General features: G+C 44.5%; 1 protein-coding gene across 1 annotated transcript in view; it reads right to left on the bottom strand.

The window, feature by feature from the left end:
• LOC142776358 (uncharacterized) overlaps positions 1-17,689 on the bottom strand; it is a 67,123-nt gene that overhangs the window by 35,390 nt on the left and 14,044 nt on the right. Inside the window, exons 3-4 of the mRNA XM_075879877.1 lie at positions 9,127-9,278; positions 3,443-3,576 (exon numbers count right to left, since the gene is read on the bottom strand). Of these exons, the coding sequence (XP_075735992.1) occupies positions 3,443-3,576; positions 9,127-9,278 (286 nt within the window). The remainder of the gene's footprint in view (positions 1-3,442; positions 3,577-9,126; positions 9,279-17,689) is intronic.

The following is a 17,689-nucleotide window of genomic DNA, read 5'->3' as shown; positions in this document are numbered from 1 at the left end:
TTTCCAGGCTCACGAACCTCTGGTCAGCTTTGTCAGTGTAAGCCTTAAAGATTTCCATAAACTTGCAAGCGTGTTCGCCACCGTATCAATTTTGTCGTTGAATTGAGTTATCGTGGACTCGGCATTTGTCAGTGGGGCTTTTTTATCGCTCGAGATCATCTCAATCTCTTCCGTCGTGGCGCTGTCGCTGTCTAAGGCTTTGCGTTTGTGTGTGCTGTGGATTGTTTGTTGTAAGCGTGTTGTCGGTAGTGCCGGTGAGCTCGGCAAGTTAATTCCATGGCCGCTTTCTAATTTAGCTATTGAGGCCCGGAGCTCTTCAACCTCCTTCTTGAGGGCCTTGTTTTCTTGTTCAAGCGCTAGAATACGAGAATCGGAAACATGCTCTGGGTGTGCCTTACCTTTGGGCTGGCTACTTGTGCTTTGGGATGCACCTTCAACCCTGGTGTACCAGGATGCAATGTTCGGCTGTGTCTGCTGCTGCTGCTGCCTGGCTGCTGGTCTCGTTCTCGATCAGGATCTGGAGCCCTCCCGAGATGACAGGCGGTTGTCGGATCCCGACAGGGTGGAGGGGCACCCTCCGGAACGAGAACTTTCTCTGGATCGAAAACGCCTTCTGGATCGGGAACGCCCTCTGGATTGGGATCTCCCCCTGGATGGCGGTGATGGACGCTCGAGGCGTTCTTCCGTCCCGGCACCTGGTTGTGGTAGGGTTCATTGAACGTGACAGATGTTGGTTCGTCTTGTCGTTGTTGTGCTTGCCACTCGCTTTCTGCGTCTTTTTCTTCTCACTATGTATGGAGCGTGGAAGCGTCTTTTGCATTCGCGATCTCCGGTGGGGTGATTGCAATCGCAAAGCTTTCATTTCGGCTTGCAGTGTTGCACGCCGTCCTCTTGTAGCGTTTCACCGCAGTTGTGACATTGATTGATCGTTGCGTTTGTGTGCCGGCAAGCATCGGTGCGATGGCCAACTCCCCCGCACGTTCTGCAAACATTGACTTGCCGCTTGTAGAGCGAGGATGGAAGTATGGCGGTTCCGCACATCACTGTGCTCGGAACGCGCAATCCGTCAAAGAGGATTGCGACGGCTTTGGTCTTTCGAATGCGTGTTGCTCGATGGAAGAGAGGCTTTCGGTAGTGCACCATCAGGCGTTTGAGCGTTGCGTCGTCAAGGAGGAGGTCAACGTTCTTGATGACGCCCTTGCATGTATTACTGGGTGCTGCCACGTATGTGGAAACTTCGAACGAGCCTTGGTTTTTGTGTAGTTATGCACGTTCGCATATGACGTAGCATTATCTTGGTGTGGCGTAGAAATAACAATGATGTTTTGCATATTGTTGTGGCAGATCGTATCCTTTCATGCTTGTTCGTTGGTGATCTGCGTGGCCATGTTGATGGCACTCGCCATAAGGACGAGGTCGACTCTGGCTACGTCCAATCATCCTCTTGGTCTCATGATTACCCTGATCTGGTCTTTGAGTAGGAGGAGTTGCGCGGAAGCGGATACCAAACGGTGTAGTGCCGATTCACTCTTTGTGAAGCCCCTTGGATGCTTGGGTTGGTTGTTGTGCTCAACCATCCCAGCGTCCAGATCCTCATTCGTCGGAGTCGTCTGTCTTCGGCGTCCCATAGCGGTGGTCCATCTTGGTCCGTCGAAGATCTCCGCAATTACTTCTATTCCGTCCACGGTTATGGTGGAAGGCATTTCCAGTGCCTGGTTGTCGGCTGTGATGTACGGAGGATGATCCAGTAGCTGTCACGTCTGGCCGAGCCCTTGGCTACGTCTAACGGCCGTACACTTCGCCAACCCTAGGTGTGGTTAGGGTTATCGGGTACACTCGCCGCGTTGGACTTTTAAAGTCCAAAAAATGTCTAAGGGTTCACTCTCCGCCAAAAATGCTGTCTCCACTGAAACCGCAGAGCTTGCTTGATCAAATAGGCAAAAAGCCGGAGTGATCTCTGAGAAAAAAAACGACCGAAAACGTTTAGAAAGCGGGAGCTGACGTTTTCACGTGCGCGCTTCTCGATGCCACCTAGCGATCCCTCGGTTTACAGACAAAATTTAGGCTGCCAGTATGCAGCAAAACTGAAAGATTGACAACTGAAATCTAGTCACACAACCTCCAGTTCAGGCAGAAACTAGAGGAAAATAACAAATTAATGTGTTTTTAAAAACTGCCGACTCTAGCTACCTTGCCGTCAAATAGAAGACGTGACGTTTGCTGACGATTTAAGCATTTTACAATATAGCATGCCAACCATGTCAACCATCACCGACAAAAATGGCAAGGAGGGGAAGATGGACGAGAAATTCACAAACAAGAAGTGGGCGCTAAAGTCAAAGTTTCCATAACTGAGCTTGCCTTTCAAAGGCTTCAACCATTGCAGCCTTGAAAAATACAAGTCCCCTTGTCAAAAGGCTGGCTACAGCACCCACTTTTTGTTTGCAGATTTCTCAACCATCCACCCTGTCTCTCGTCCTCCTCAGTTCCCACTCGGGTTTTAAGAACACATATGAGCGGCACTGGCAACAAACGTTACTCCCGATTAGTAAAAAGCACATAATGCTGGACGCGCCTCCGTATTTTCACAGAAGGAGGAGAGTGAGCTGTAAAGGGGAGGTGGAAAAAGGAAAGAGGAACACAGGTACCTGTGCAATATGCATGAGCCAGGGTGAACGTGACACACGGCTCGTACTAGAATGCAGCTGCGGCGCACTGACAGTCCTCCAAAATTACAGCCAGCAATTCAAAAGTACGTGAAATAAGCTTTGTTTATTTGAACTAACACTTTAGAGGGACGTTTTGAAGTCTATGTCAGTTTTTTTTTTCAATTTTTCTTCAGTATCCCTGTAAGGAAGCTGAACTTTACATAGGCTTATTTGTAATCTGCAAACTTTTTCTGCTCACCAGCTGTCCCTAGTAGTTTTTATGCATGACCGCATTCCTCTAGTAGTGTTCAAAGCATTTCTTTCTATCTTGTAAACTAAACATGCCAATTCTTCGCCGTACTCTAATGCAGCTGCTTCCATTCTGCCTTCCTACATACATAAATATTGCCACTTCTACAAACTCTGCTGGTAGCACAAAGTTGTAAATTCCCGTATCTTGCGTTCGGTAAACTCTCGTTGGTAGTCGGTAAACAGTCGGTAGCAGTCGGTAAACTCTAGCGACACGGAGTGCGTGGACTCTCAATGCTAATAGGAACATCATCATCATCTATCTCGGCTTGCTTGAATCTACTGCAGGACGGAGGCCTCACCCGGTGTTTTTTATTAACCATCTTTTTTGCGAGCTTATTCCAGCTTTCCTGTCCATTTCTTAATTTCTTCATTCCATCCCACTCATTGCGATGTAATGATTTTCAAAGTGCAGAATAGCGACAGCCATATTGCACACGATAAGGACTGTCTAGCAGTCACTTTGTTCATTAGCAAAAGCTTACCTCCCTCTTTGTTCCTTCCTCGTAAGGGTGTGTTCACACGCTGAAAGACAGACTGTCTGCATGAGGTTTCCTCGGTACCTGCCTCAGTTGGCTTCTCATCACGCGAAGAAGAGCACCGCGTGTGTTCCATCTTCCTGGATATGGGGAGCAACAAAAGTTGTTCATATTGAAAACTACTCAGCATAACGAGGATGAAGAAAGAAGAAACAAGACAGGCACAGACTCGCAACTAAGTACTTTATCAGAAAGAACTCACAGTTTTCTACAAATCCTTTGGTGTTCTAGTGTTGCGCCCACAATTGTTGTGCACGTTCATGCCGCAGATTTAGGCACACATTTGGTTTCACCCTTGTTTATTTTAACGGCATCGTTGTGCCCATGGCATCTTCTTGTATAAAACAATGTGCTCGTATTAAATAACTTCTTAGTTGAGAGTCAGTGCCTGCCCCTTCGTGTATTCATTCTTTGTTATAATGGTTTGAGCTGTTTTCAAGATGAATACCAACCCATTTGACGAAATCTTCGTTCTCCTAAAAAAATCCACTCAGCTCCACTTCATTAAAACTGTCTAAACAGCGAAGCTTATGCCCGGCCTGACACCTTCCCCGCCCACTCCTTCTCTGTTACGTTCTCTACCCACTTTTAAAACGCATGCTAACACCACTCCTGATCTTCCACCCTCCAAGAAACACGCACGAATACCCCAAACCCCCTTCTGGTTCGATCGACATCAAGGCGGTTTAAAAATCTGTCCGACCAATTCAACGAAAAACTCCAAGAACTAGAAGGCCGCATTTAAACTAAATCGAACACCCTTCTCACTTACGTAAGTACAAAATTAGAGTCAGGCATAAAACAATGCATGGAGGCCATTCTTCAGAAGATGGTTGGCTTTCTCGAGACACGCCTGACACAGCTGCCTCCACTTGTCATGACCTTTCCCCACACTGCACCGCCTGTCGGTGCCGATCTCCATATCTCCAGTAACGAAAGTTTAGCACCTCTCATCCATCCTCCTACGCTCCATTATGGCAGCATTCGGCAATAATACTTCGCTTCATTTTATAAAATGGAACTGCATTAGCTTTCGAGGCAAGCGTGCCACACTGCAGCTTTTACTTCCCACGCTCTCCCCGACGCCCAAGGTAATTCTTCAAGATACTACTATGCAGGCCACACTTGCTAGTTACACCTCCCCACACACTGACACCACAGACACACCTAGAGTATCTACACATGCCCACCACAGTCTCACATACAAGACTTACTACATCACATCACACATATCCGGCGTGATAACGGAAATTATTCGTCACACACATACCCTCCCATCTATATTTATCGCTAAGATCTACCACCCATTGTCACAACCTATGGCCGTATTTGACTCTATCATCCGGCATCTCCATCAACTGGCGGGGAAACACCCCTTGCTAACTGGTGGCGATCTCAACAGGCAGCACACTGACTCGGGATACAAAACAAACACACAGAGAGGTCACAGGCTATGGTTACTTCTATAGAACCTCCAACTCTCCATCCACAACAACTTTCAGACACCTACACGAATAGAAAACAGTGTCAGTATGGACACTAGCCTGGACCTGGTGCTTAGTCGCTCCATCTCTACTGTCACACGGACGAGAACAGAGCACACGCTGGGCAGTGATCATTATATTATAGAAACATAGGTCCCCTTCAAACCACCTCGGCACACCTCCAGGACACACAAACTCATTGAGTTGCACGCTATCCATGCTGCGCGTACCACCCGTACAGACAATCCGATCACTAACATCAACGACCGGGTAGACTCTCTTCAGACAGACATCCAGCATCATAGGTGGCTGATTGAAACTACCACAAACACCCAAACACTCGACGACCGACTTGCACACCTGTGTTATACCTATCACAGCCTTCTAGAATGGTGGAAACGGGATAAATATAACAGAACACTAAAGAAGCGCTCAGCCACTTTACAATCAGAAATCGAACAATCTTCACAGGAGCTATGCGATTTCTATTGGGGGCAGGTATGCGATGGCATCTCCGGCAGGCTTACCAGAAAAAAAGCATGGCATCTTTTCAGACATCTCCTTGACTCATCGCACACAAAAACCACTACCCAACACCACGTCACTTGGCTTATCCACACACACATGGACAACTCCAATAATATTTTAGATCAACTTCGCGACAACAACACATCGCCTGGAACATCAGCTCCTCTTTCAATATACACAGGACAACCGAACTCTGAACTCAACACCAACATAATCGAGGCGGAGGCCAGAGCCGCCCTTTTGACTCTCTCACAAAATCCGCCCCCGGCATCGACTTGATCACCGACACAACACTGCGAAACCTGGATGACAACTCAATCACTCGCATCATGGAGTATTTCAACAAATGTTGGAAGGAAGGCATGCTCCCCCAGTCGTTGCGCAATGATAAAAGTAATGTTCATACCAAAGCCCAACAAACCACTCACAATCCGAAACCTTCGCCTGATCTCTCTAACTTCATGCTCGGGCAAGCTTTTCGAGCACGTTGTTTTGGCGAGTCTCGCACAACATATGACTGACTATGACTTATACTCTCACAACATGGTTGGCTTTCGCAACAATTTGTCCACACAAAATACTATGCTACAAATCACCCACGATATCTTTGACCTACTCATTCCAGGCCACACGAAGGCCGTCCTAGCTCTGGACTTATCCAAAGCATTTGATCACGTCGAGCATCATCTCATCTTAACAGCTCTTTCTTAATGAAATTTGCGTACACGTGCACATACTTACATTCAGACCTTTCTCAGAGCACGGACTGCCGAACTTCTGTTCGGCCCGCTCACTTGCCAAACATGCTCACTAAAGAGCGTCTGCACAACACAAGGGTTCGTCCTCTCACCCTTCCCATTTAATGTTACTCTCATCCCCCTAGACCAACAACTGGCAAATATTCCTCACCTAAAAACACTCTATATGCAGGTGACATCACGCTATGGTCTATTCATGGCAAAGATGGTGACATACAGGACATCATTCAAACCGCCACCAACCTGAAACAAAACTACGTAACTAGTGTAAGACTTACCTGCTTTAGAGAGAAGTCCGGACTGCTCTGCATCCGTCCCAAAAGCCGCAACTCCCCTTCCTCCCCCATCGTTATCCAACTAGACGGCAGATCGGTACCTGAGTTGGACACCCTTTGGATATTGGGCTCTCATATTCTAAGGGATGAAAAGAACACTAACACAATCCGGAAACTCAAGCAGGTTGTAGGGGCGATTTCGTACCTTATCCGCCGGGTCGCGGGCCACCACTGGGGCATGAAGGAGGGTGATCTATGTCGCCTTATTCATGCAATCATACTAAGCCGCGTGCTCTACTCCACTCCATACCTCCAACTATCTCACCGAGACACTGACGCCCTTGATGCCCTCCTTCATCGGGCATACAAAGCAGCCCTCGACCTTCCCATAAGTACACCCACCGATCGACTTCTGAAACTTGGCCTTCACAACACTATCGGGGAACTTATAGACGTTCACCGCCAAGCGCAATACATTTGCCTCAAACAAACCGACACCAGATGGCCCCGCCGCGGTGGTCTAGTGGCTAAGGTACTCGCCTGCTGACCCGCAGGTCACGAGCTCGAATCCCGGCTGCGGCAGCTGCAATTCCGTTGGAGGCGGAAATGTTGAAGGCCCGTGTGCTCAGATTTGGCCGCACGTTAAGAACCCCAGGTGGTCGAAATCTCCGGAGGCCTCCACTACGGCGTCTCTCATAATCATACGGTGGTTTCGGGATGTTAAACCCCACATATCAATCAATAAATCAACTGACACCGGACAGCATATCTTGCATTTTTTGGAATGCAGATACCAGCCAATGATCAGACATTACTCCCCATACCAAGAGCCTTGCGCTAAGAACTCCTCATTACACCATTCCCCCGTGACATGCACCCCAGCTACCATGATAAACGCCGCCGAGCTCGTGCGAGAACTCTACACAGGTGTTTTGGCTCGTATGAGTGGACGTATGAGTGGACGTATGAGTGGACGTATGAGTGAGTGGACCCCGTATGAGTGGACGCCACCTGCATGGGCGATGAAACAGTCACAGCCATGGTGAATCATACTCTCTGCCAATAGGTACAAACACACTTTCTCAGAAAACCTCCCCCAAAGCTGCAGAAAAAAGCTGCCATTGCCTTAGCAATTGTTAACACTGAAGCACGGTTTGTTTTATCCGATTCCAAAATCGCAATTCTAAATTTCGCGCGAGGCCGAGTTCACGTCCCTGCGTTTTGCATACTGGATTTGCCTGCTGGACCCGCCCCGTCATGTGGAGTTTATCTGTGTGCCCACGCAGACCGGGAATCCCGGAAACGAGGCCGCCCATCTCTTAGCCCGAGGTTCTCTAAACCGGGCACTGGCGGCCTCCAATCCCGGATTCAGGAAGGAGTGCGCGTACGCTTTAAACGAGCTGACTCATGCCTATGGGGAAGAACGTCAGCTTTATCTTCTACTGCAAAAGTCCCTCAGCAACCGACCGGCCACCCTCTGGGGCCAGCTACATACTCATACTCTTCCTTCTCCTCTCATTCTATCGCACAATCTCCCCCTTTTCCTTACACCAGCCTGTACCCTCTGCCCTGAATCTCATGCTTCTGCTATACACATCCTTTCTCACTGCCCGGCGGATCCTCCCCGGCAGGCGGCCCTAGAACATCTCAAGACCTGGGAAGACTGGGAGACGCTACTGCGTTCAGAGGACCCAGTTGAGCTGACAATGGCTGCCGAATGGGCTGCCAGCCTCATAAAGCACCACCAAACGAACGCTTGAGCACAGCGGGATCGTGTGGGGGCCCAACAGCCTGCGTGTTCCAAACTGCTATGTTGAAATAATGTATTTCTCCTCCTCTTGCGACAGCCTTTCATCCAGAAAATGAGAAAGGTGCACCGTCTTCAAAGTGCCAACTTCTGAACACAGGCATTGACTCGATAATTTACACTCCACTTCGCTTCATTGCACCATTTTGGTACATTTCTCGAATGTCCACCCCTAGACATCCTTCACCCTCACCCTCACTTCTGGCAGCACACCCTCATCTCTCCCAGCACACTCCCCCTCCTTTACCTATAGAGTCTCACTCTCCCCACAACACGAGGCCACGTGTTCAGTCTTACCACAACCTTTGACAAGAAAACCTCGACTAACACCTCTACTGTTAACAAGTTGTATTTACATGCCTTAGACTGGCAACATAAAACAATGAAAATTTAGTAGACGATGAGTTTCGGCTAGGCATTAAAGTCCAAAAAAGTAGGGCTAAAAGAGACAATGTAGCAGAGAGCCCCAATTATTTTAACCACGAGGGGTTCTTAAACCTGCACCGAAATCGTGCAGTATATAGGCCTCTGCCATGTTCCCTCCATATAACTGCGAATTTCACAACTGAGATCTCATGTTGGGTCAGCAGTCAAGCACTGCAACCAACTTAAACTTTTGCGGACCACGACGACCGTCAAACATTGGCCTCTTTACAGATATAAGTACTGAGGTATACAGCAACCGCTTTTTATGCTTACATCAATGGTTTATAGCTGCTCTGAACACCTTTCTTATGTCCTCGGAAACATTTTGGAAGGTGTAGTAAACATTGCTTACATGTTCTCTTGTGGGCTTCGCTTGGGTGTCTCTGGTGTGCTGAGAGTAGAGCTGCGTGGTCGCACCACCTGTGGTGACGAACTTCGCACTGGAGCAGTTGGGACGCAGCTGTCTTCTCGGGATTTCATAGGTGATGCTTCACTCAGAGAGGGCTGGGCAGATCACCAAACAATAAAGCTTTCATCTAAGTGACAACTCTTCAATAGGAATGTAGTGCTCCTCTGTTGACTAATATTTCATAAATACTGCGTGATTGTCGTGAGAAAAAAGAAAAAAAGAAGTGCAGGCTAACCAGGATAACAGCCAGTTTGCTACCACCGACTCTATCACAATAACAAGAAACAACGAAGAAAGACACAAAGTATGTGACTGTGCACACTTTAATGTCTGTGACATACCACACTCCACATTTTTCTCTCGAAGTCACAATTCTTAAAAGATTCAAATGACCGTGTTTCCTTAGAATGCGTTAAAGGTTAGTGCCCGTAAGTTAAAGTAGCAGAAGTGTAGCTTCAAGACAGTGAAATAAAAATAACATCACTCAAAAAAGTTTAAGAGCAAAAGGTGAAACGAAAGCAAACATGACAACGAGTGTAGCATTATTTGCAGATATGAAGACAAGGCACACGAAACAAATGAGACAGACAGGTAAGAGTGCACAGGGAGACAGAGACAAGGAGAAGACAACACTGTGATGGCCACAAACCTTGTATTAGGCGAATATAAGGGATATTGTGACATGAGAGGTCTCATCTCAATAAATGAAATCTACATTTAGCCATATGATTCTTTTTTTCTGTCATGGCTAATCATATATTCCAACTTTGTGACCAATGTCAGCAACATATTTTAGTGCCCCAAGAAGTAAGCTCTGCTTAAAATCAGACCCAACGTTTCTCGCGCCTTCTTCATTCGTGTTTTAATTTATTTGTTAATTATTGTTACTCAACAATTGTTACCGGACGGGTGAGAAAGAATGCACAGCAAATAGGACATAAGTGTTCATTTCTTTCAACCACAATACCAGCTACAACGCTGATGAGTGCACATCAGGATATGCTGATATCTGTACGCAAAACTATCCTACGACACCTAAAATAACAGCAGTACCACCACATAAAACAGCCACGTTGAACACCCATCTCTTCGAGATTGGCTAACATTTAGTACATCGACTTACAGCACGATCATTGCTCACTCATATGCTAAAAATAACTAGTGTTACTTTTATAGATAATATTTGTATATAAGAGAGACGCCAGTCAAAAAAAGTTACGTTAGTCTGTAGCCTAGGGCCAAATAAATTTGCGTCTTAAATAGGTTTTCACTCTGACTTCAAATATGCCACTCAGTTTTACAGTTTTTGTGCTGTACGATGACAATTTGTCAAAGACTGTGCTTTCTGAACAGACTTTTTCTGCGACTAAATGAATATGGTTATCAATCATTTTTACACATATTGCTCCACAATTACTGTAGAATGCCAATAATACACAAAAAATGTAATGTGAGAAGTATTAGAATGCTTATCTCGCAGTATTTGCTTGCTTTAGATTCGTAATATTTATACGAGGCGGTATCAAGTTTTAAAGCAGATACTTGCACTCATCACACGTTAAGTAACATCTGGGAAAATTTGATCTTGTCTGACTATCCCAAGCACCAAGAACAAGATGTCTAAATTCAAGAAGTTACCCATATTGCTTCTTGAGAAAAGAAAGCTCATCTAAGTGGCACACATAACCCTTTTAAATACATTCTTTGCATCGTGACATCTTGTGTATCATGGTTGTTTTGAGCATGTGGCATTGGTGAACTCCTCACGCGGAAGGCAATGGAAAGCTGTCAGGTGACCATTCCCAGGGGAATATAGACAAACAGCTCACTATATATTTTAATAGCAACCCTGTGTTCCAAACAGAGATATGTAATTTTGGCAAAAACTCACAGTTTCAAGTAGCATCTTTAAAAAACACCTGGGGTCGTATTCAAAAAACACAGTTTAAAACATTTTGCGCACGAAAAACTATGTTGCCTAAGTAGATTCATGAAACCAAAAAAAAAACGTCATAAGAGGCCATCGTTGTCAGATTGGTCGCTGCATTAAGTGCGCTGCGACTGCCCGCGAACCTGTCAGTGATCATGACGCAGTTGCTCTATTTCTTACGCCTACGTAAAATGCTCGTAAGTGGATTCACAAAGCAAAGTTTTCCGTAAAAACAGCGTAGCGGCTACGCAGAAATCCCAAGAGTAGTCCGGACTCCTCTTAAGAACTATGTGGTTACTTATAACTGCAGCAGCGACGGGATACCTTGGTGACCTGGCTAATTTTGACTAGACCGTGTAGGGCTGTCTGATGACTGCTGGTGCGTGCTTATATATTTCGGCACTTAAGAGTTTCGCGTGTTGTTTTCCTAGTATGCAGTGGATGGTATTCACAACCACCTTCGTTCAATACGTTCAGAGTCACAGTATTCAAAAGACCCTACTAGGCGTCAATAGCGTGAAATTATGCATTCAAGGACTTAAGGCTGGATGAATACTAATGGGCTACGTGAATGGTCGGTGATTTCGAACACAGCACGATATATGGCGAAACTTATTTCTCGTGTTGTGCTGTATCACCCATCACCCGAAGAAAGAATAAATAATATATGTGAGCAACAAGCAAACTCATAAAACGCAAGTTCTTTGTGTCTTCAAGGTTGCCCATTTGCTACTCTACACTGTATGATGAGCTGGCTATGTTAAACAGCTTCAAAGATATGCACATTAGGTGTTGTCGTGTAACACAGTCTAATTTTTGCGGCCTAGTGAACTCATTTGTGGTCGGCTTCTTGCAAAATGTTTAAAGTCGAAGTAGAAGATAGTTTATTGGCTTATTATACCTGGAAAAAGTTTCATGCCTTCATAATTACCATCGTAGTTATGCACTTGTGTCATAAATATATCTTTCGTTTAACCTGTTTGTGTGTGTGTTGAGACTTTCTGTCTTTTCGTTACTTTCTTATACTTGTCTTCGGCTTCGGAAAGTACATATGAAAATATGAGCACTAATATATCAACTGTGTACTTCTGCATGCATGGTTTTAATATTTGTCTGCATTTTTCTAAGCTCCAGCAGTGACAAGGGATCAGGTGCTCCACGGTCACGTACAGTGTATCACGAACCAAGCACAGAAAACCAACAAGTAGAAAGGGACTGCCAGTGACTGCGTTCTGCTGCTCAAAGTTCACGATAGCCAAAAGAGCACATGGTGATGTCTGCAGCAGCCTGAATCGTATACGTTGTAACATTCTATGCAGCTGCAGTTTAATTCTTAGCAGTGCATTATTCAGAAGTTCCTCTGCTTCCATTCCAAATTCTTTAAATTTTGCATGCAAGAACCAAACTATGACACTAGTTTAAAGGCTGGTGTAGTGTTAGTGGGCAATTCATTTTGAGCTGAAGTTTTTAACATACATGTTAATCAAAGTGCCTGTGTGTCTCTGCATTTCCCTGCCATAAATCACCGCATCCAAGGTAAGCAATAGTAAATGTGTTCGCATTCTTTGTAGTGCAAGAAGTGAAGCCATGGATGTGGTAATCTTGTACTTAGTCGATAAAATCCTTCACAATATACTCATTTGTATGGCACCAAGGATGTGATGTGTGTATAAGTTTTGGGAAGTGCTTTTATGTGGAGCATTTTAATTGTAAGGAAGAGAGACATTACTAAATCTACTACATATAACACTAGGCTTTCGTAATTTTGTGTAATGTTATCCCACTGCCTGTACGTCCTTCAACAGTCTACTTCTCTGTTTCTACTGAGTAAGTTTCTTTTTCATTTAGTGTTTGCTTCACTGAGTTTCTTCATAAAGTAATGGTGTTCTATAGAAATGACTTATCGTCTAGGCAGCTCTCCTCATATTAGAACTGAAAGTATTTATTTTATTTTTATGTAGCTATAGTATGAATTTAAAGAACGTTTTCTAGGTGTCTGTATTACTGTTTAGCCATAAATGGGTACTGGTGTGCCCTAGTATCAAAGCTGGTGACTCAAACTTATTTTTATTGGAAGTAACAGTGTGCTTAATATTATTAATACTATACTCGGATAAGCTCTGAAAACTCTCAGGAATTGTATTTGGATTTTTCGAACTGTGCGAAGGTAAATGTTCTTTTGTTGTTTTATCGTGGTCACTGTTTCGTGCAAATAAAACATAATTACTTTATAGTGGCAAAGGATTATGTGTGATTCTACACATATGTGCTGAGCAACATTGCAGGTAACTTCAGCAGCAAGACACACATGCAGGGCACTAGAGCATCACCTCACATACGTAGTGTAGAGTCTTTGCCCATCAGTGACCTGAATTCTTTTTAAGCAGACTAACAGACAGCTGTATGGAAACTGCGCTGATCTGGAAACTTTAGAGTCTTTTCGAGGACTGTTATTTTAAAACGAACTGGGGTCTACAACTGTCAATAGGAACATTGACTTTGGCTAAGCTCTTTGGTTTGTACCAAAGAGCTTAGCCCTTTAGAATTGTAATATTCATGTATTGTCTAGAGTATCCTAGCGCAGTGCCAATAAAGCTCAGATGTTCCAACATGACTTGTCACTGTGTTGTGAATGAGCCGAGCTATGCAAATAAACATTATTATGCAGACATGTATCAAAAATTGTGATTCACAGCCCGTTTCCTTAGCATGAGATTGTCGGAGGCTTTGTTCTTGTGTTTCTCATAAAAACCGCTTTCACTGGGCAGCAACAGGAACTACGCTTCAAGCTTTCCAAAGATGGTTCAAGAAACGCTCAGTTTAAACATAACAGTACGGGGGGACTTCTCTTGTAAGTTACTCTCTGGGAGGCTGATATACTCAAAATGAGTTCTAGAATTGTTAATTTATAGCCATTCATCTTCATATTTACAGTTCAGTATATGCATGTATACATGCATGCATGTATGTATGTGTTTATATATGTAGGTGTGTGTGTCTTTTAAATGAAAAGCTGGCTATCATTTAGAGTGACATGGGAAATGATTCGGTTAATTGCTTTCTAATTTTCTTTATTTGTGGCCGTCATAATTTTTCATTTGTTTTCTAGTGCATAAAGTAATTGTAACCTTGCACAAAATATATGCATTTGAAGAAGTTGTTTCATTTGATAACATAGAGTCATGAGAAAGAAATTGATTGATTCATATGTGGGGTTTAGCGTCCCAAAACCACCATATGATTATGAGAGACGCCGTAGTGAAGGGCTCCGGAAATTTTGACCACCTGGGGTTCTTTAACGTGCACCCAAATCTGAGCACACGGGCCTACAACATTTCCGCCTCCATCGGAAATGCAGCCGCCGACGCCGGGATAGAAGGAAATTGGGTAAACTGGAACTAACCAGGCAACATTAATTTTTAGCATAGCTCCTCTACATAGCATTGATTGCGCACATTGCGTTGGTTGAATATGTCCATTTTCACTAATCGATTCCAATCAGAATGAACTAGGTATCACCCGGGGCTGTATATGTGCGTGACAATTTTATGCATATTGTAATATCTGTTGGCAATTACGATTAAAGGCACAAACATAGTCAAGCGGAATATCTACTACCAAGCGGATTATCTACCTCTTCAATTTTAGGCTTTTCAAAGTCAAACGGAATATCTACCTCTTCAATTTGAGGCTTTTGCGGAGACTAAACGATAGTCTCTCTCTCTTTTTTTCACCACTCGAAACCTCGTACACACGTCGCTTGCTTTATATTTGCTCACGCAAACACCACTGAACGAATTACTGAACCGTGTTTTGTGAAAACCATTAGCATTCAAACTCCTCGCGCGAGTCTCCTTCTTTTTGCGTAGATATATATTTAAGCGTAAGCGTATGCATGTTCTCGCATTCCGGCTTCCAAAATTCTGCAATGCATGGAACCTGCGAAATTGCACTCACGATTTCATTTGATTACTGCTGTTCTATATTTCTGCAGAATTAACCCGCAGGCACAAAAGTCACTCCTTTATCCTGTAATAAGATTAATATAAGAAAAGCAATCATACACCTTGCTACAAAACACCCTTACGGTCACTACTATACCGTGTTTGATAATGCCGTATTAGTTGAGTAGCAGGGCAGCTTCATTAAAATGTAAAATAACTTGTTGCATTAAACAGGAAAGGACATTCGGGGTGCATCTTCAAACAATACGTGCATCCATTTTCGCGTGGTTTCACTGATATGGTGCACCTGGAGTGTTGTTAACCTGTACTTTGCGAGATGGCGTATGAATTATTGCTTAAGGCCATCCAGCAATTACATTTTTGAGCTACGGTCATTGATGAAACGCAAGCGCTTAGCTTTGCGAATGACACCCAGACATTTATTACAAGGCGGCAGCGCGTAAGCGCCAGAGCAGACGCCCGCGGAACTTGAAGCTGAGATACAGCAAATCATTGACTATCATCGCAAACTCTTTATGCTAGACGATTTTTGTGCTACCTTGCTATCATCGGCTCACACTTCTTTCATTCCGTGTCGTTTCATCAGCTTTTGTGTGTCCTCCTCGCCCTCTTAAGTGCTGAGTAAGTTGAATTTTTAGCATCGTTTTCGTAATCCCTCTAGATGAGAGAATTCTTGGCTAAGAATAATGCACAGCCAAGAAAACGCTTTGTGAATATGGCCCTAGTTTTTTTCTACAATTACATGTTTTGTTTTACCTTCCTTTTGCAAGCTTAGTTTCTCTACTTTCAGGTCAAAAAAGTCAATGTAGTAATTTAACAAAAAGCACAGTGTAGCTCTAAAGACTAAAGAGAGTGAGTTATCTATAGTCCCTTGGATAAAGTCACCAGACTACCAGCCATAGCGTTTCACGTGAGGGGTTCCCATGAGCCAAATGCTCAAAGTAACTATGATTCGCGAGCTCTCCTGATGGAATAAATGACTTTAAAGGGCCTTAACCACCCAGTGGTCAAAACTCAGTTGTTGCGAAATCGTGCACGAGTGTACGACGAACACGGAGTCGTGAAACTTTTTCAAAAAAGTGCCGTAGTAGCGCAGTTACACGCTCTTGGTTATCGTAACTACTACAGTCGCTCCTTTCGCTCTCTGCTGTGCTGCGCTACATGGCAGTACTGAAGTATTTCATTTCAGCCATCTCTGGCACGTGCAAGCACTGTGCGGAGGAATCTTGTGACACCTATCACAAGGTGTCGGCATGCCCTTCAAATGCCACCTACCCACCCCACGCTAGAGGAATGAGAAGCTGTCCTGCTCAGGTTTTCTGACCTCCAAGCCACCCAGGCACTGGTGGCGAGATCCCGAGCCGCCGCGGCAGCTGCAGGGACTAGGGATCTCTCCTAGTGTTTGTGAAAGGCAGGCCACGCAGACTCGCATTGCCCATACCTTGCACTGTAATTTTATCAATAATTTTCACCACTGTGGTATCCTCTTCCAAAGCCGCCTTGTCTTTTCGCTGAGTGCCACTCCCATGCCCCTCTTATTCTCGCGTGCCAGACATCATCACGGACGCGCTTCTATAAACACCGTTTACTTCAGGTTTCCTTGACTCATCTGTCGGCTCTGCCCGTTGTGTTGTGGCTGCGTGTTTGTTGACGAATCACGGCTGCCGTGCCTATAAGAATCGCACCAGTATAGACCGCGCGTTGCGCGCATGCCCTTCAAAGAATCGCCAACACGATGGACCTGTACGGGGACACGCTATGCCAGAGCCACCCCGCAGCTGTTTCGTGAGTGTGGCACACGCACGTGGGCAACACGACGAACAAGAAAAAGCGTGGACAGCTGCTTGCAGACTGACCGGAAACCACAGACTTTTGCGCAACTAATCACAGCATATTTAAACCAGCGTGTCAAATATATTGAACGGCTCATCACGCTGTAGCCTGAAAGGCCCGGAAAGAAGGAGGCATTGTTTTTTTTTGGAATTTGTAGTGCGCCGGCGACTCGTAGAACTGCAATGTGTAGAATAGGTGATCACGACGGCATTCTGCACAGGATGTGCTTGTTTATTTGCAACATCTGAAAACATATCGAATGTGCTTTACAAGCACTTTAAAAGGCATAACGTTGTCAGAGAGCTGAGCTTTTATTTCAGTTTCAAAAACATGTTTTGCTTAAAAGCTACTTTTAGCAACTTCTTGAGCTTGGAGACCATGCTTTTGTTACTTCTTATGGCCAGGTCCATATGAAATTTTTCTGCCATATCACTTAAGATCTGAACACTATCATTTTTTCCTAATGTTTTTATGTGTCTCCTATTATTATTATGAACTGAGAGTAAGCATGCATTTTGAGATGAGCATTGCAAGCCTGCTCACACTAAAATTTTTGTGTTCATTCAAATGTCCTATATACATGTTGTTGTTCGTTATTTACATTTCACAGTAAATGTGAAGCAATATGAGCTATTATTGGCTCGTAATCATAAAACTTTATTAGGACAAAAATTGTGCCCAAAAAGAGCCACATCTTGAAGATTGTCATGGTACAAAACAATAACGGTGCAATCACTATAAAACTGATTACATATCTAAAATAAGCGTAAAACATATG

Source organism: Rhipicephalus microplus, chromosome X (genome assembly GCF_043290135.1).
Source record: "Rhipicephalus microplus isolate Deutch F79 chromosome X, USDA_Rmic, whole genome shotgun sequence".
Taxonomy (NCBI): Eukaryota; Metazoa; Arthropoda; class Arachnida; order Ixodida; family Ixodidae; genus Rhipicephalus; species Rhipicephalus microplus.
This window is presented reverse-complemented; position numbering and strand designations above follow the sequence as displayed.